We start from the raw sequence: 18,251 nt of genomic DNA on the forward strand, positions 1-18,251 counted from the left end.
ACAATGTTTTTATACTTGATAACAATTAAGTAGGTTTCTGATCTTTCAAACAATATTTTAGTAGTAGTTAACAATTAAGCAAGTTTCTGATATTTCAAACAATGTTTTTAGTACTAGTTAACAATTAAGTAAGTTTCTCATCTTTCAAACAATGTTTTTAGTACTAGTTAACAATTAAAAAAGTTTATGATCTTTCAAACAAAGTTTTAGTACTAGATAACAATTAGTAAGTTTCTCATCTTTCAAACAATGTTTTTAATACTAGTTAACAAATAAGCAAGTTTCTGACCTTTCAAACAATGTGTTAGTACTTGATAACAATAAAGTAGGTTACTGATCTTTCAAACAATGTTTTTAGTACTTGAAAACAATTAAGTAAGTTTCTGATCTTTCAAACAATGTTTTTAGTACTTGATAACAATAAAGTAAGTTTCTGACCTTTCAAACAATGTTTTTAGTACTAGATAACTATTAAGTAATTTTCTGATCTTTCAAACAATGTTTTTAGTACAAGTTATCAATTAAGTAAGTTTCTGATCTTTCAAAAATATTTTTAGTAGTAGTTAACAATTAAGGAAATTTCTCATCTTTCAAATGATGTTTTTAGTACTAGTTAACAATCAAATAAATTTCTGAACTTTTCAAACAATGTTTTAGTTCTAGATAACAATTAAGTAAGTTTCTGATCTTTCAAACAATGTTTTAGTGCCAGTTAACAATTAAATAAGTTCCTCATCTTTCAAACAATGTTTTTAGTACTAGATAACAATTAAGTAAGTTTCTAAACTTTCAAACAAGGTTTCTAGTACTAGATAACAATTAAGTAAGTTTCTGATCTTTCAAACAATGTTTTTAGTACTAGATAACTATTAAGTAAGTTTCTGATCTTTCAAACAATGTTTTTAGTACTAGATAACTATTAAGTAAGTTTCTGATCTTTCAAACAATGTTTTAGTAGTAGATAACAATTAGGTAAGTTTCTCCTCTTTCAAACAATGTTTTCGTACTAGGTAATAAATAAGTAATTTTCTGACCTTTCAAATAATGATTTTAGTACTAGTTAACAATTAAGTAAGTTTCTGACCTTTGAAACAATGTTTTTAGAACTAGTTAACAATTAAGTAAGTTTCTGATCTTTCAAACAATGTTTTAGTACTAGTTAACAATTAAGTAAGTTTCTGATCTTTCAAACAATGTTTTTAGTACTAGATAACTATTAAGTAAGTTTCTGATCTTTCAAACAATGTTTTCGTACTAGGTAATAAATAAGTAAGTTCCTGATCTTTTAAACAATGTTTTTAGTACCAAATAACAATTAAATAAGTTTCTGATCTCTTATACAATGTTTTTATTACAAGTTAACAATTAAGTAGGTTTCTGATCTTTCAAACAATGTTTTTAGTACTAGATAAGAATTAAGTAAGTTTCTGATCTTTCAAACAATGTTTTTAGTATTAGATAACAATTCAGTAAATTTCTGATCTTTGAAAGAATGTTTTTAGTTCCAGATAACAATTAAGTAAGTTTCTGATCTTTCAAACAAGTTTTCTAGTACTAGATATAAATTAAGTAAGTTTCTGATCTTTCAAACAATGTTCTTATTACTAGTTATCAATTATGTAAGTTCCTGATCTTTCAAACAATGTTTTTAGTACTAGATAACAATTAATAAGTTTCTGATCTTTCAAACAATGTTTTCGTACTAGATAACAATTAAGTAACTTTCTGATCTTTCAAACAATGGTTTTAGTACTAGATAACAATTAAGTAAGTTTCTGATCTTTCAAACAATGTTTTTAGTACCAGATAACAATTAAGTAAGTTTCTGATCTTTCAAAAAATATTTTAGTAGTAGTTAACAATTACGTAAAATTATGATCTTTCAAACAATGTTTTTAGTACTAGATAAGAATTAAGTAAGTTTCTGATCTTTCAAACAATGTTTTTAGTACTAGATAACAATTCAGTAAATTTCTGATCTTTGAAAGAATGTTTTTAGTTCTAGATAACAATTAAGTAAATTTCTGATCTTTCAAACACGTTTTCTAGTACTAGATAACAATTAAGTAAGTTTCTGATCTTTCAAACAATGTTTTTAGTACTACATAACTATTAAGTAAGTTTCTGATTTTTCAAACAATGTTCTTATTACTAGTTATCAATTAATTAAGTTTCTGATCTTTCAAACAAAGTTTTTAGTACTAGATAACAATTAATAAGTTTCTGATCTTTTAAACAATGTTTTCGTACTAGATAACAATTAAGTAACTTTCTGATCTTTCAAACAATGGTTTTAGTACTAGATAACAATTAAGTAAGTTCCTGATCTTTCAAACAATGTTTTTAATACCAAATAACAATTAAATAAATTTCTGATCTTTCAAACAATGTTTTTAGTTCTAGTTAGCAATTAAGTAAGTTTCTGATCTTTCAAACAATGTTCTTAGTACAAGTTATCAATTAAATAAGTTTCTGATCTTTCAAACAATGTTTTTAGTACTAGATAACAATTAAGTTAGTTCCTGATCTTTCAAACAATGTTTTAGTACCAAATAACAATTAAATAAATTTCTGATCTTTCAAACAATGTTTTTAGTACTAGATAACAATTAAGTAAGTTTCTGATCTTTCAAACAAGGTTTCTGATACTAAATAACAATTAAGTAAGTTTCTGATCTTTCAAACAATGTTTTTAGTACAAGTTATCAATTAAGTAAGTTTCTGATCTTTCAAAAATATTTTTAGTAGTAGTTAACAATTAAGGAAATTTCTCATCTTTCAAATGATGTTTTTAGTACTAGTTAACAATTAAATAAATTTCTGAACTTTTCAAACAATGTTTTAGTTCTAGATAACAATTAAGTAAGTTTCTGATCTTTCAAACAATGTTTTAGTGCCAGTTAACAATTAAATAAGTTCCTCATCTTTCAAACAATGTTTTTAGTAGTAGATAACAATTAAGTAAGTTCCTAAACTTTCAAACAAGGTTTTTAGTACTAGATAACTATTAAGTAAGTTTCTGATCTTTCAAACAATGTTTTTAGTAGTAGATAACAATTAGGTAAGTTTCTCCTCTTTCAAACAATGTTTTCGTACTAGGTAATAAATAAGTAATTTTCTGACCTTTCAAATAATGATTTTAGTACTAGTTAACAATTAAGTAAGTTTCTGACCTTTGAAACAATGTTTTTAGAACTAGTTAACAATTAAGTAAGTTTCTGATCTTTCAAACAATGTTTTAGTACTAGTTAACACTTAAGTAAGTTTCTGATCTTTCAAACAATGTTTTTAGTACTAGATAACTATTAAGTAAGTTTCTGATCTTTCAAACAATGTTTTCGTACTAGGTAATAAATAAGTAAGTTCCTGATCTTTTAAACAATGTTTTTAGTACCAAATAACAATTAAATAAGTTTCTGATCTCTTAAACAATGTTTTATTACAAGTTAACAATTAAGTAGGTTTCTGATCTTTCAAACAATGTTTTAGTACTAGATAAGAATTAAGTAAGTTTCTGATCTTTCAAACAATGTTTTTAGTATTAGATAACAATTCAGTAAATTTCTGATCTTTGAAAGAATGTTTTTAGTTCCAGATAACAATTAAGTAAGTTTCTGATCTTTCAAACAAGTTTTCTAGTACTAGATATAAATTAAGTAAGTTTCTGATCTTTCAAACAATGTTCTTATTACTAGTTATCAATTATGTATGTTCCTGATCTTTCAAACAATGTTTTAGTACTAGATAACAATTAATAAGTTTCTGATCTTTCAAACAATGTTTTCGTACTAGATAACAATTAAGTAACTTTCTGATCTTTCAAACAATGGTTTTAGTACTAGATAACAATTAAGTAAGTTTCTGATCTTTCAAACAATGTTTTTAGTACCAGATAACAATTAAGTAAGTTTCTGATCTTTCAAAAATATTTTAGTAGTAGTTAACAATTACGTAAAATTATGATCTTTCAAACAATGTTTTTAGTACTAGATAAGAATTAAGTAAGTTTCTGATCTTTCAAACAATGTTTTTAGTACTAGATAACAATTCAGTAAATTTCTGATCTTTGAAAGAATGTTTTTAGTTCTAGATAACAATTAAGTAAGTTTCTGATCTTTCAAACAAGTTTTCTAGTACTAGATAACAATTAAGTAAGTTTCTGATCTTTCAAACAATGTTTTTAGTAATACATAACTATTAAGTAAGTTTCTGATTTTTCAAACAATGTTCTTATTACTAGTTATCAATTAATTAAGTTTCTGATCTTTCAAACAAAGTTTTTAGTACTAGATAACAATTAATAAGTTTCTGATCTTTTAAACAATGTTTTCGTACTAGATAACAATTAAGTAACTTTCTGATCTTTCAAACAATGGTTTTAGTACTAGATAACAATTAAGTAAGTTCCTGATCTTTCAAACAATGTTTTTAATACCAAATAACAATTAAATAAATTTCTGATCTTTCAAACAATGTTTTTAGTTCTAGTTAACAATTAAGTAAGTTTCTGATCTTTCAAACAATGTTCTTAGTACAAGTTATCAATTAAATAAGTTTCTGATCTTTCAAACAATGTTTTTAGTACTAGATAACAATTAAGTTAGTTCCTGATCTTTCAAACAATGTTTTAGTACCAAATAACAATTAAATAAATTTCTGATCTTTCAAACAATGTTTTTAGTACTAGATAACAATTAAGTAAGTTTCTGATCTTTCAAACAAGGTTTCTGATACTAAATAACAATTAAGTAAGTTTCTGATCTTTCAAACAATTTTTTAGTGCCAGATAACAATTACGTAAAATTATGATCTTTCAAACAATGTTTTTAGTACTAGATAAGAATTAAGTAAGTTTCTGATCTTTCAAACAATGTTTTTAGTACTAGATAACAATTAAGTAGGTTTCTGATCTTTCAAAGAGTGTTTTTAGTACTAGTTAACAAAGAAGTAAGTTTCTGATCTTTCAAACAATGTTTTTAGTACTAGTTAACAATTAAGTAAGTTTCCGATCTTTGAAACAATGTTCTTAGTACTTGTTATCAATTAAGAAAGTTTCTGAACTTTTAAACACAGTTTTTAGTACTAGATAACTATTAAGTAAGTTTCTGATCTTTCAAACAATGTTTTTAGTACTAGATAACAATTAAGTAAGTTTATGATCTTTCAAACAACATTTCTAGAACTAGATAACAATTAAGTAAGTTTCTGATCTATCAAACAATGTTTTTAGTACTAGTTAACAATTAAGTAATTTTCTGACCTTTCAAATAATGATTTTAGTACTTTTTAACAATTATGTAAGTTTCTGATCTTTCAATGTTTTTAGTACTAGTTATTACTTAAGTAAGTTTCTGATGTTTGAAACAATGTTTTAGTACTAGTTAACAATTACGTATAATTCTGATCTTTGAAACAATGTTTTTGGTACTAGATAACAATTTAGAAAGTTTCTGATCTTTCAAACAATGTTTTTAATACAAGATAACAAATAAGTAAGTTTCTGATTTTTCAAACAATGTTTTTAGCACTAGTTAATATTTAATCAAGTTTCTGATGCGTTTAGTAAGACATAAACCTTTTGTTCTGAGCGAATCTAAATTAGGGTTAATATTAAGAGTTTTAATAATTATAGTAAAAAATCTAACTGTACAACGATATTGGTAATTTTCCTGGACAAGTGTTTCACTGAAGCACAGACTCCATCAGAGACATCTGTTAACTAAAAATCGTGTAGAATTAATAATATATTATCTTTTAAATTCTACACTTCTTTTCACTGAAATATTTTTATTCGACCTCTTTAATCGGACGTTGTTCACTACTGAATTAATATTATGTTATATTTTAAATATAACCCCATTCATTACATTAATTATAGTACATGATACCTGAATGTTATGTCGATCTTTACGGGAAATAATATTATATTACTTACTGCATATGATGGTATGCACTGAAGTAATAATGTAGTTAGACATGTATATGACATTGTTTTTTTAGGGTGGAAATGTTTCATTCTGTGTTTTTAAATGTAGCAAAATCAATTAAAACTAAAAACACGTTTCGACTTGTAAACCAATGTTAAACTAATATATAATGTTTGTTAATTCTACGCACGAGGACATGGTTTTCACGAAAATGAAATAACATTTTTCTTAAAATGTTTCTGACAATAAATATGTCTTATAGACGTGGATGTATTTTGTGAACTAAAACAATGCTTTGCGCTTGAATCTAAGCCAAATACACTATAGAGAGGTTCTCTCGTTTTGATGTGTTTGGAATATATTTTATAAATTGTCATTCCATACCTGCAGTTTGGCCTAGATACGTGAATGGTTGAAATCAATCAAAAGAGTTCCGTTGAGAAAACAGTCAAGACAGCTTCTGTTTTAATGTTTGTTGGTCCTGCTTCGTTCACAGGAAATTAAAACAGAAGTATAGATTTTTACCAATGAGTCATACGTTACTGGTTCTTTGGTATATCTTCCAACAATTAAACTTTCCCTTCATTAATTCCTGTGTTTTACATTAAACGACTTAATTAATATTCACGTTTTGAAAAGATCACGAAGAAAAAAAATCGACTGAAAAGTTATCACATGCTAAGACGAACGAGGGTTAGCAAGAAGGCGGGACTGTTCGTCACGTGCAGTTCAGATAATTCTAAGCTTCACGTGAGCGACATGAACACATTAAGTCTTAATACGCAGAAGTGCATCTGTTTAACGCTCATTGGCCAAAAATTCAAATTAACAAATGTATTCATTGGTGGACTGCTATCATTACCACAACTGTCACAGTGGTTGTAACGTTTTGTTTTGTTTTTAAAATTTTGCCCAAAGCTACTCGAGGGCTATCTGCGCTAGCCGCCCCTAATTTAGCAGTGTAAGACAAGAGGGAAGGTAGCTAGTCATCACCACTCACCGCCAACTCTTGGACTACTCTTTTACCATCGAATAGTGAGATAGACCGTCACATTATAACATCCCCACAGCTAAAAGGGCGAGCATGTTTTTTGCGACGGGAATTCAAACCCACAACCCTCAGATTACAAGTCAAACGCCTTAACCCACCTAACCACGCCGGGCCTGTCTGACGTTGTTATTCAGTTGTATACGTTTAATGATATCTTTATACATTCTAGCGTTGTATGACATTGAGAATATGATTTATTGCGTTCAATTTAATCATAGTTCACAAGATGTGTTTGAAAGTAACATTTAAGGAAGTTATTTAGTTACAATTGGGTTCATTCTTAACATCACATTGTATTATACAGGGTACCCAGTTTATACCAGCGGTAAGTCTACGGAATTACAATGCTAAAATTAGGGGTTCGATCTCCCTCGGTGGACTCAGCCCGATGTGGCCTTGCTATAAGAAAACACACACACATTCTATAGCTGTTTTATTTCAAACCTATGCCTACATCAGGTGTTGTGGTATGTAAAAGTAAAATTTTGAACCGTCATGTTATCTCACACGCAGTAACTGTGGATATAAAGTCCAAATAAAGTGAATTTACAGGTGAAGATATCACACTACACAATTATCACACTTTGAATAACGAATTTATGACTATAAGTGATTCAACGAAACAAGATGAAGTAAACAGCTAACGTTTCTAAGAAATTTCAAAATAAAACAGCTTTAACAATTGAAAGTGATTTCTATTAATTAATAAAGTTATTCCAGCAGAAATTAAAATGTATAAGAGAAAACTTCAAACGGGAGTCTTTAAGAATTGTCTTTACGTCACTTTCCCCCGTGGCACATCGGAACATTTGCGGACCTACAACGCTAGAAATTGGGTTTCGATATCCGTGATGGGCAGAGAATAAACAGTCCACTGTGTGGCTACGTGCTTGACTTCAAACTAACAAACTTTCCGACACAAAATCGGACGTATTTTAGAGGGCAAAACCATTTATTTACAGCAAAATTACTGTAATATATTTACAGCAGAAATAGGATTACTGGCAAGATTTCTCCCATGGTGCCCATGTTGGGTCATCTTTAACCTGGAAAGATTTCTTTTATTTTTTCCTTTCAAAAGGTCAAAGTAAATAAAAAAAAATTATAAATCGCATTTTTGAGTTGCAATCAAAAAACGGAAATGATGTAAAATTAAACATTCCCAGTAGGATTCGAAACTCGTTTATCTTGTTTAATGTCTTTTCTGATACAAATCACAATTTATAGGTCTGCAAGAGAACAACGAGTCCTATCTTATTTTACTTCCCTTTACATACGGCAAACAAACTATGTGTATATTTCTTGCCTTTTTGATGGCTTTACAAAGATAAGAGGAATATTTTAATTTACAATGGCCTAGACGTCTGCAGAAGAAATTATTTAGTATTTTTGGTTCATGTAATTAAATGTTTAGTTTTCAATTTTTATCATTGTTTGTGTTTTCTTAATGGAAAGCCTGATTTTAACGTTGTAAATCCGTACTTACCGCTGTACCAGCGAGGGTCTCATTGTTTGTTTATTTCTATTTTAAATTGTTCAAACGTGACTAAGGAATGAATTTAAACTCGTTAAACCTATCGCTTTAGTTTCTTTTGGTGACGTGGTTCGAATATCGAAATTAATTTTTATATTACATTAATTGTTTCTATGTCTAAGAACTTTCAGAAGTCATTTTTGATTACTGTAGTTTGTTCACATATCTACACGTTAATAATCTAGCTCTCTCTTAGAGTAGATATTGAATTGAAATCTGACAGATTTATTGGGGATTTGGTTTGGTTTGATTTATTTTGAATTTCGCTCATAGCTACTCCAGGGCTACCTGCGCTAGCCGTCCCTAATTTAGCAGAGTAAGACAAGAGGGAAGGTAGCTAGTCATCACCACCTATCGCCAACTCTTGGGCTACTCTTTTACCAACGAATAGTGGGATTGACTGTAACATTATAACGCCCCCACGGCTGAAAGGGCGAGCATGTTTGGCGCGACGCGGATGCGAACCCGCGACCCTCAGGCCGGGCCTTTATTGGGAATATCCTCTACAAGAAAAAAACATATGATTGATTACAAAGAAGTAATTAAAGTGAGAAAAAGGGGAAAAAATAAAAATATTGTATAACGAAAAGTGAAAAATAAATGTTCATCTTACGTTTGTTTCTCTTTCATTTCTCACATTTGAAAGATGAGGGGAGGGGTGTGAAGTTTCTGATTGTCTCTTATTAATATCTCTTTTAGTCCCCTAACGGGACAGCAATAAGTGTAAGCCCTTACGCTGAAACTTGAGATTTGATACCCTGCGGTGGCCACATCACATAGCTTAATGTTCTAAAACAAATAAACAAACAAAAATAAAACAAATACCATGTTTCGGGGAGAAGGAAAAGAATTGGAAATCTCTGTTTCTTCACAATGTCTTCCTTTGGTGTGAATAGAAGGAACTGTAGATCCTATCTTGATCCATTCTTCATGTCATCAGTTGGAAAGAAGTGGAGAGACCATCTTCATTCCTCTTGGTCAGTTTTGGTTGGATGGAACAACAAGAACTTCTGCTTCTTTTGGGAAACAGGGGAAGAAATACACGTGTTCTCTGTGTTTCTTTACTGTGTTTATTTCGTGCTTTTTGTGAAAAAAATAAAAGCTTGTTTAGCAGAAGAATAATCAATTTTTCATCCTTAAAGACACAAACACGTTTTATTTAAGCAAATTATACAATTCTATTTGTGGGTTATCAAAATTGGAGATGTTTTAATCAATCTACATAAAACCGGCATCAAAAATAACAAAACTAAGCTAATAGATCTAAACGTTCTGAACATCACCTTTATTCGGTTGTATCTATGTCGGCCCTACATGGCCAGGTGGGTTAAGGCGATCGACTCGTAATCTGAGAGTCGCGGGATCGAATTCCCGTCGCACCAAACATGCTCGCCCTTTCAGCCGTGGGGGCGTTATAAAGTTACGGTCAATCCCACTTTTCGTTGGTAAAAGAGTAGCCCAAGAGTTGGGGTGGGTGGTGGTGACTAGTTGCCTTTCCTCTAGTCTTACCGTGCTAAATTAGGGACGGCTAGCGCAGATAGCCCTCGTGTAGCTTTGTGCGAAATTCAAAAAACAAATGTATCTATGTCATTTATTTCATTGCAAAAACCATTTTCATTGTTAAACCTCATTTAATGGCGCAAATTAGCTCGTTTGTGATTCTAAACGTCTTAGGAATTATGATGCTGTTTAATCTCAGACCGCAAAGTAATATTATTCAAAAAATTAATTTATTTTAAAAATAATAAAATGTGAGTACAATATCCATTGAATATCTAACATAAACCAAGTGTGTTAGCATTAGTGATAAGGTTTCTTTAGAGTTCGGAAATTATTATGGGAATTATTTAGTATGTTACTTAACCGTCAAGAAAATACTTACAGGCAGTGGTCAGTTTAGCCATTGAATACTGTCAAGAAAATACTTACAGGCACTGGTCAGTTTAGTCATTGACTACCGTCAAGAAAATACTTACAGGCAGTGGTCAGTTTAGCCATTGACTACTGTCAAGAGAATACTTAGAAGTATTGGTTAGTTTAGTCATTGACTACTGTCAAGAGAATACTTACAGACACTGGTCAGTTTAGTCATTGACTACCGTCAAGAAAATACTTTCAGGCAGTGGTCAGTTTAGTCATTGATTACTATCAAGACAATGCTTACAAGTACTGGTCAGTTTAGTCATTGACTATTGTCAAGAAAATACTTACAGGCAGTGGTCAGTTTAGTCATTGACTACTGTCAAGAAAATACTTACAGGCAGTGGTCGGTTTAGCCATTGACTACTGTCAAGAGAATACTTAGAAGTATTGGTTAGTTTAGTCATTGATTACTGTCAAGACAATACTTATAAGTACCGGTGAGTTTAGTCATTGACTACTGTTAAGAGAATACTTACAGGCAATGGTCAGTTTATCCATTGACTACTGTCAAGAAAATACTTTGAAGTATTGGTTAGTTTAGTCATTGACTACTGTCAAGAGAATACTTACAGGAAGTGGTCAGTTTAGCCATTGACTACTGTCAAGAGAATACTTACAGGAAGTGGTCAGCTTAATCATTGACTACTGTCAAGAGAATACTTACAGGAAGTGGTCAGCTTAATCATTGACTACTGTCAAGAGAATACTTACAGGAAGTGGTCAGCTTAATCATTTACTACTGTCAAGAGAATAGTTACAGGAAGTGGTCAGCTTAATCATTGACTACTGTCAAGAGAATACTTACAGGAAGTGGTCAGCTTAATCATTGACTACTGTCAGGAGAATACATACAAGTACAAGTAAGTAGTCCCCGCTAGTACAGCGGTAAGTCTACGGATTTACAAAGCTAAAATCAGGGGTTTAATTCCCCTCGGTGAACTCTGCAGATAGCCTGATGTGGCTTTGCTATGAGAAAACACAGACACACACACCAGCAAGTAAAGTCATGACCGCTGTTGAGAGGATACTTACAGGCACTGATCAGTTGGGTAGTTACCACCATATGTTTTTGGACAAGTCAACAAAACTGATATTAGAGGCATGGTGCAGTTATAACGAACTTGATTTTTTACATTTCAATTGATTCGAAATTATTTGCTTTCCAGTGACATAGCAGCAAGTTTTAAGAGCATTATCGGAACAAACCGGGTTTCGATATCCTCTGTGAGAACAGCACACATATAGCCCATTGTATTGTTTTGTGCTTAACTAAAAACACACACACACAATTCCAACAATCACTTATTCCAGAAAAGAAACTGAAATACGTTGCCCTGATTCGACCGAGCTAACCTCGTGTCACGAGACACTTACGACCCTTATGATGTCTTTCTCTTCACTGGCTTAAAAAATACATCTGCTTTAACAAATAAACTAACTACTATTTTCAAGTATTATAAGCGATGGAAGTAAAAGGATACGTGATGGTAAGAAATGAAAGACAGTAATCAAACCCATAACGTACCCATATTAGTAATCAAAGTTCTATACTTCCGTTGCTGGTAGTGGCTGTTTTCAAAGTTTCTCCCTCCTGGAAGGAGTACGGCAATCTTCATAGACTTTGTACAAATCCCTAAAAACTCTGACCTGGAACGAGAAATTGATATACTTGTAATTTAAATAAAATTGTTTGTCTGTTTGTTTTTAACATTCGCGCAATGCTACACGAGGGCTATGTGCGCTAGCCGTCCCTAAATTAGTAGTAAAAGAATAGAGGGAAGTCAGTTAGTTACTAACATCCACTGCCAACTCATGGATTACCCTTTTACCAATGAACAGTGGGACTGACCGTCACATTATAACGGCCCTACGGCTGAAAGGCCGAACATGTTTGGTGAGACAGGGATTTGACTCCGCCACTCGTAGATTACGAGTCGAGCTCCCTAACCATGCCAGGCCAGTACGCTAGAAGTAATACTTCTAGAGAAACCTGTAAAATACAGATAAATCGAACACCCTTATAACGATTTCTTTTCAGATAATGAACGTTCACTACAGCTCCTAATAACAAAGGTAACAAATATCATTTATGAGTTATAAATGGTTTATAGTAACCAGCTCCTAGTAACGAAGGTAACAAATGTCATTCATGTGTTACGAATGATTTATCGTAACATCCGTTAATAAAATGTCATTTATGAGTTACAAATAGTTTATTTCTTCTGATAACGAGAGATCAATGAGTTACAAATGGTAGTCACTACAGTAACAAATGTCATTTATGAGTTACAAATGGTTTATAGTAACCATTCCCTAGTCAGGTAACAAATGTCATTTATGAGTTATAAATGGTTTATAGTAACCAGCTCCTAGTAACGAAGGTAACAAATGTCATTCATGTGTTACGAATGATTTATAGTAACCATCCGTTAATAAAATGTCATTTATGAGTTACAAATAGTTTATAGTAACTATCTTCTGATAACGAGAGTAACAAATATCATTTATGAGTTACAAATGGTTGATAGTAATCAGCTTCTAATAACGAAAGTAACAAATGTCATTTTTGAGTTACAAATGGTCTATAGTAACGATCTTTTAATAATGAAGGTAACAAATGTCAGTTATGAGTTACAAAAGGTTTATAGTAACCAGCTCCTTATTCGGAAAGTAACAGGTGTCGTTTATATATATATTTTTTTAATACTGTGAATGTGTTAATGTTTATGAAGATAATTATTGACGAGTTAGGCTTAGTGTATAACTAGAAAACACTCAAAATTCACAGAAGATAAAATAAACAAATATTACACGCAAAGATAAAAACAACATTTTGGGACACACTATGCTCAACCTTATCCAATAGCGTTAGAAAAGCTTAAAAACTATTTAACTATATATACGTTGGACAAATTTTCACAAATCAATTAAAGTATACGTTGATATATTGGAAACAATAGGTAAGTATAGGCATATATATAGATAAGTAATGCTATATATTACATTTATATACAGGTAAATATACGTAGATGTGTAAGTAACCAGAGGTATATATTCGTAGTTGAGATAATAAAACTTTAATAAACGGATTTATTAATTAGGTACTCGCTTGTTAACTTCGTATTATTTTTGTAAATCTTATATGTAACTTGTAAGTTCTACATATTTCCAGTTCCTCTTGGAATGTGATTAGATTGTTCGTTTAAGAGTCGTATCACATTTTCTGCCGATCTAATTACATTACATCTACACCATAAGAAATGAAACTTTTCCACTAGCTTGTAAGCAACTATATACAATAAACCGAAACATAGACCTTCGCCTCTAGCTACAGTAATGCCCTCTGGGTTAGAGATTGATTTATCGTAGGGGGTGTTCCGAAAAAAGCAAAAATAAAATGATACATAGTTGCACACGACGCTCATATTTCCGGCGATCGGGACAGGATGATAAAATTTATTTTTAAAAAGTGAAATGAAATGGAAAAGAAATATTAAAAATAGGTTTGACTAATATTTTATCGCTAAATTATCGGTAAAAGTGAAACCGACATTAAGTGACGTCAGCAACAAAAAGTAAAGACCTTGCTTATGAACCTAATAACTGAGATTTAAAATCGCGTTTTTACTTCTCGTACTGAGTCAACGATCCACAATTACACCGGAATATTTTCTTTATAAAACACACAAAGAGAGAGTGTATCATTTTAACCAGATAAATACGCTCCTTTATTGGGGCTGTCTTATAAGAATAACCACAGCTAACTTGCGCTACGAATATTTTGCTGGGATGTTCACGCCTCGGTGGGTTTGATGTAAGGGCCCAAGAAGAGCGAAGGGTAAACTGACCCACGTATTTTTATTAGTTGTTAAATGTGACAGCGTTGTTTCCGTTGCTTAAAGCTGTTGTCAAAATGAGAATGTTACAGGGCGTCACCAGTAAGATAAGGGAAAGTGAACCCTGATAATAACTGACGGCGAAATGGAACATCTGTCATAAAATATATTCTCGATAGCATAATTCTTCTCGTGACGTTTTAATTGTTTCCTAATGAGCACAATTTGACGAGACGTTATGAACATGTTTCGCTACACTTTCATTGCTATATATTCATAAGTTACCTCTAAGTCTATCTCTAAATTTACAACACTAAAACCCTAGGTTCGATCATCTCCGGTGGACACAGCAGATATGAGAAATAAACGCACACACTCACGAGTTGCGGATAATAGAATAAAACAAATAAAGTAAACCTTACTCCTATAAAAGGGTGGACATTTCTTAAATGTAACAAAGGATGTTAAAACTCGAACACCTGATGTTAACACATGTGAACTTTGCTATGATCTACGGATAAAAGAAAAGAAGTTAAGTGAATCAGGGCTAGAAAATATGCTGACGTCATAAAGTGATAATGTGAGGTTCCTTTTACAGTTACTTATCCTGTTTTACTCACAACACTTGTCCCCTTCCCTCCAATGTCTCAGCAGAATGTCGGATTTCGATACCTGTGGTGGAGAAACCACAAATCATCCAAGGTGTAATTTCGTGTTTAACATCCAAGTAACGCACCACTCACATTTTCGTAGCTGAGAAATTATCATTTCTTATATGACTTTTGTCAGTTTTTTCACACCAGCTGAAACCAAATAAATGAGAACATGCGTTTAACTCTATGACAGACAAGTAGTTCAGCACAATACTATACACAAGGTTACCTTTATATGTGCTCTGCCCACTACGGGTATCGAAACCCGGTTTCTGGCGTTCTAAGTTTGTAGACTTGCAGCTGTGCCATTGGGAGGGGTAAGTAATTAGGATTCCAGTTATACAGACAACAACATTAAAATTAATATTTATTAGAAAACGGATACACTTCTTCTTCAACTCATTTGAAACAGTTCAGCAGTCTTCTTTCATTGTAATTAATTGTTCATGGAACAATTCCAAACAAAAATCTAAAGACTTTATTTTGGAAAAAACGTTAATTTTTTTAGAACTGTTATTACGATAACAAACAACTTAATGAAAGCAACATGGGTACGTTTTGTGTTTATTATTATTATCAACGGTATCTTTATGGAGGAGATCAGGGGGGTTAAGGCGTTCGACTCGTAATCCGAGGGTCGCGGGTTTGAATCCCCATCACCGCCAGACATGCTCGCTCTTTTAGCCGTGAGAGCGTTATAATGTTACGGTCAATCCCACTATTCGTTGGTAAAAGAGTAACTCGAGAGTTGGCGGTGGGTGGTGAGGACTAGCTGACATCCCTTTAGTCTTACACTGCTAAATTAGAGATAGCTAGTGCAGATAGCCCTCGAGTAGTTTTGCGCAAAATTCAAAACAAATTTATAGAGGATAAGTTAGTAACACAGTTTTTATAGTAGAATGGTTCCTACTTTTTCAGTGTGAGACTAGAGGGAAGGCAGTTAGTCATCACCACCCACCGCCAACTTTTGGGCTACTCTTTTACCAACAAATAGTGGGATTAATCTTCACTTTATAACGCCCCCTCGGCTAAAAGGGCAAGAATGTTTGGTGCGACGAGGATTCGAACCCGCGACTCTCAGCTTACAAGTCGAGTACCTTATTCACCTGGCCATGCCGGGCCATATATAATAGACTATAACCTTTTTTTTTTATAATGGAATAGTACATGTATTCCGTAAAACAACATTAAATATTGATACGTAAGGCATAGTCACGTTACTAATCATGGAAATAAATATTATGAAAGGATCACATGTTTATTATCAGCATTGACCTTAAGAATTACTTTTTATAACAAAATTACACCCCTATTTTTGTTTGAAAGACTGTAGTCATTGTTTTAGTGTAAAGGAACACCGATTTAGATGTTTTATTAAATCATATAATCATCCCCAGTAATGATATACAATCAAAAGGAATAAAACGTTAAAAATCATCACACGAGAAATAACTTATTAAAAATATGGTCTAATTCTAAAAATACTCGACAGGTTTCGGTGTCCTTACGCCACCTTCTGAGGTAAAAAGTAAGAATTTGATTAAAACTTTTATAACTACAGAATAATTTGCACAACTTCAGCGCCATCTATTATTAATACTCCTTTTAATTGTGTGTGTATTTGCATAACTTCAGCGCCATCTAAGTATTAATACTCCTTTTAATTCTGTATGTATATATATTTATGTACAAATGCCGCTTTAATTTAATTAATGCACTATCTATCGTTAGAATGAAACAAATTAGCGTAGGTAACTAAGCAACCCTTGTGCAGTTATGCGCAACTTGAACAAAACAAATAAATAAACTCTTCTTTTAATAAGACGATCTGAGGAACATTTCATTATCTCTTGACAACAGATGGAGAACAATAAGACATTCGAGACAGACAAGTTTGTGATTCGTTAACTAGTTTCTCCATTGATGACGGTATATATTCTCCAACATATCTTCCATGTAGCATGCAGGCAAACATAATGGGATATTCTATACCGAGGAAATATATTTGCATTAAAATTAGTCAGGCTTATATTAAGTGATTTATTCTAGCTACGATCAAGGAATAATTATGCGGACTGCTTGGAGTGTTATGGCCTAACATGAGCTCCAAATTTATTTTACAACAGTAGAAATAGCTGTTCTTTTTGCTGTATGTTACCAAGGAAGAGCAAAACCAGAAACCTACAAAGTTTAACAAACAGTAACAGTATTTTAATTATTTTCCACAAGGGGGAGTTAATTCCTATAGTTTCAACGTTTCGTAAGATGACATTCGTTTGTTTTTAGTGTTAAATTTATGTTTTTGAGCTGTAATAGCGAGCAGTGTTTGGAGTTGAACTGTTATATTCCCAGTTCAACAGTAAATATATATACATACTATAGCTATTTCTAAGCTGGTCGTATATGGCATAGCCGGGTGGTTAGGGCACGTGACTCGCTATCTGAGAATCGCGTGATCGAATCTTCTTTCCACCAAACATTCTCGTCCGTTCAGTCGAAGGGGCGTTATTACGTGATGGTCAATCTCACTATTCGTTGCTAAAAGAGTAGCCCAAGAGTTGGTGGTGGATGGTGATGACTAGCTGCCTTCCCTTTAGTCTTTCACTGCTAAGTTAGGGACGCAGGTGTGAATCGTGTAGCTTTGCGCGAAATTCAAAACAAATCAAAATTCAGCTGGTCGGTGGTTCAGTTGTCACGATAAGAAATAAAACATTTGAAACTGATACGATGGCAAACTGAATGTTCACGTCTTTTCTATTTTAAGGAAATAGATACTTTGAAGGAGAGGTAATCCAAATAATAACACACGCATGTGGTTACTCAGACAAAGCGGCCTAAAAAGCGTTACACTGAAATGACAAATAAACCAAAGGTACAAGCAATATTGTTGGTAGGAACTCCATGAAAAAACAACAAAAAACACACATACGATGGGGTTCCCTTGTCTACCAAGGTTCCCAGCCAATAACTCAAGTACCAAACACATAATTTTCGTTTCAATGAGAAACCCACAGTAAATTATGTTCTATTCTAAACTTACTAAAAGTTACGTAAGATTAATGTAGAAAGTGTGTTTTCACGATAATAAAATTAGAATAAAGTATACGATTTACTACTCACTGTGAATGAAATATGGGAGGATATACACAAGTGTTATCTGATATATAAGCAGATAAAAATGAAATACACCGTAGAACAGAGGTGTCAAAACCGTAACTCATCCTTACGTCACTACTCCAGTATATCTGTATTTTTTAAGGTTCATTCCCCTACTATATCAAGAATAAAAAACACAGAAGCGACATCTGTTGGCAGAATTGATATTAT

At 32.0% G+C, this 18,251-nt stretch overlaps 1 protein-coding gene across 8 annotated transcripts in view; it reads right to left on the reverse strand.

The window, feature by feature from the left end:
* Positions 1–18,251, reverse strand: part of LOC143251207 (uncharacterized) — a 456,539-nt gene that overhangs the window by 97,625 nt on the left and 340,663 nt on the right. For 6 of the 8 annotated variants that reach the window (XM_076502633.1, XM_076502637.1, XM_076502632.1 and 3 more), the window contains exons 2-3: positions 11,961–12,082; positions 9,338–9,592 (exon numbers count right to left, since the gene is read on the reverse strand). In XM_076502633.1, coding sequence (XP_076358748.1) covers positions 9,441–9,592; positions 11,961–12,082 — 274 coding nt within the window. In that variant the 3' untranslated portion in view covers positions 9,338–9,440. Of the gene's footprint in view, positions 1–7,446; positions 8,025–9,337; positions 9,593–11,960; positions 12,083–18,251 lie in introns of those variants that run through there. The other 2 variants (XM_076502636.1, XM_076502640.1) reach the window with 2 other exon arrangements.

Source organism: Tachypleus tridentatus, chromosome 5, assembly GCF_004210375.1.
Source record: "Tachypleus tridentatus isolate NWPU-2018 chromosome 5, ASM421037v1, whole genome shotgun sequence".
NCBI classification, from domain to species: Eukaryota; Metazoa; Arthropoda; class Merostomata; order Xiphosura; family Limulidae; genus Tachypleus; species Tachypleus tridentatus.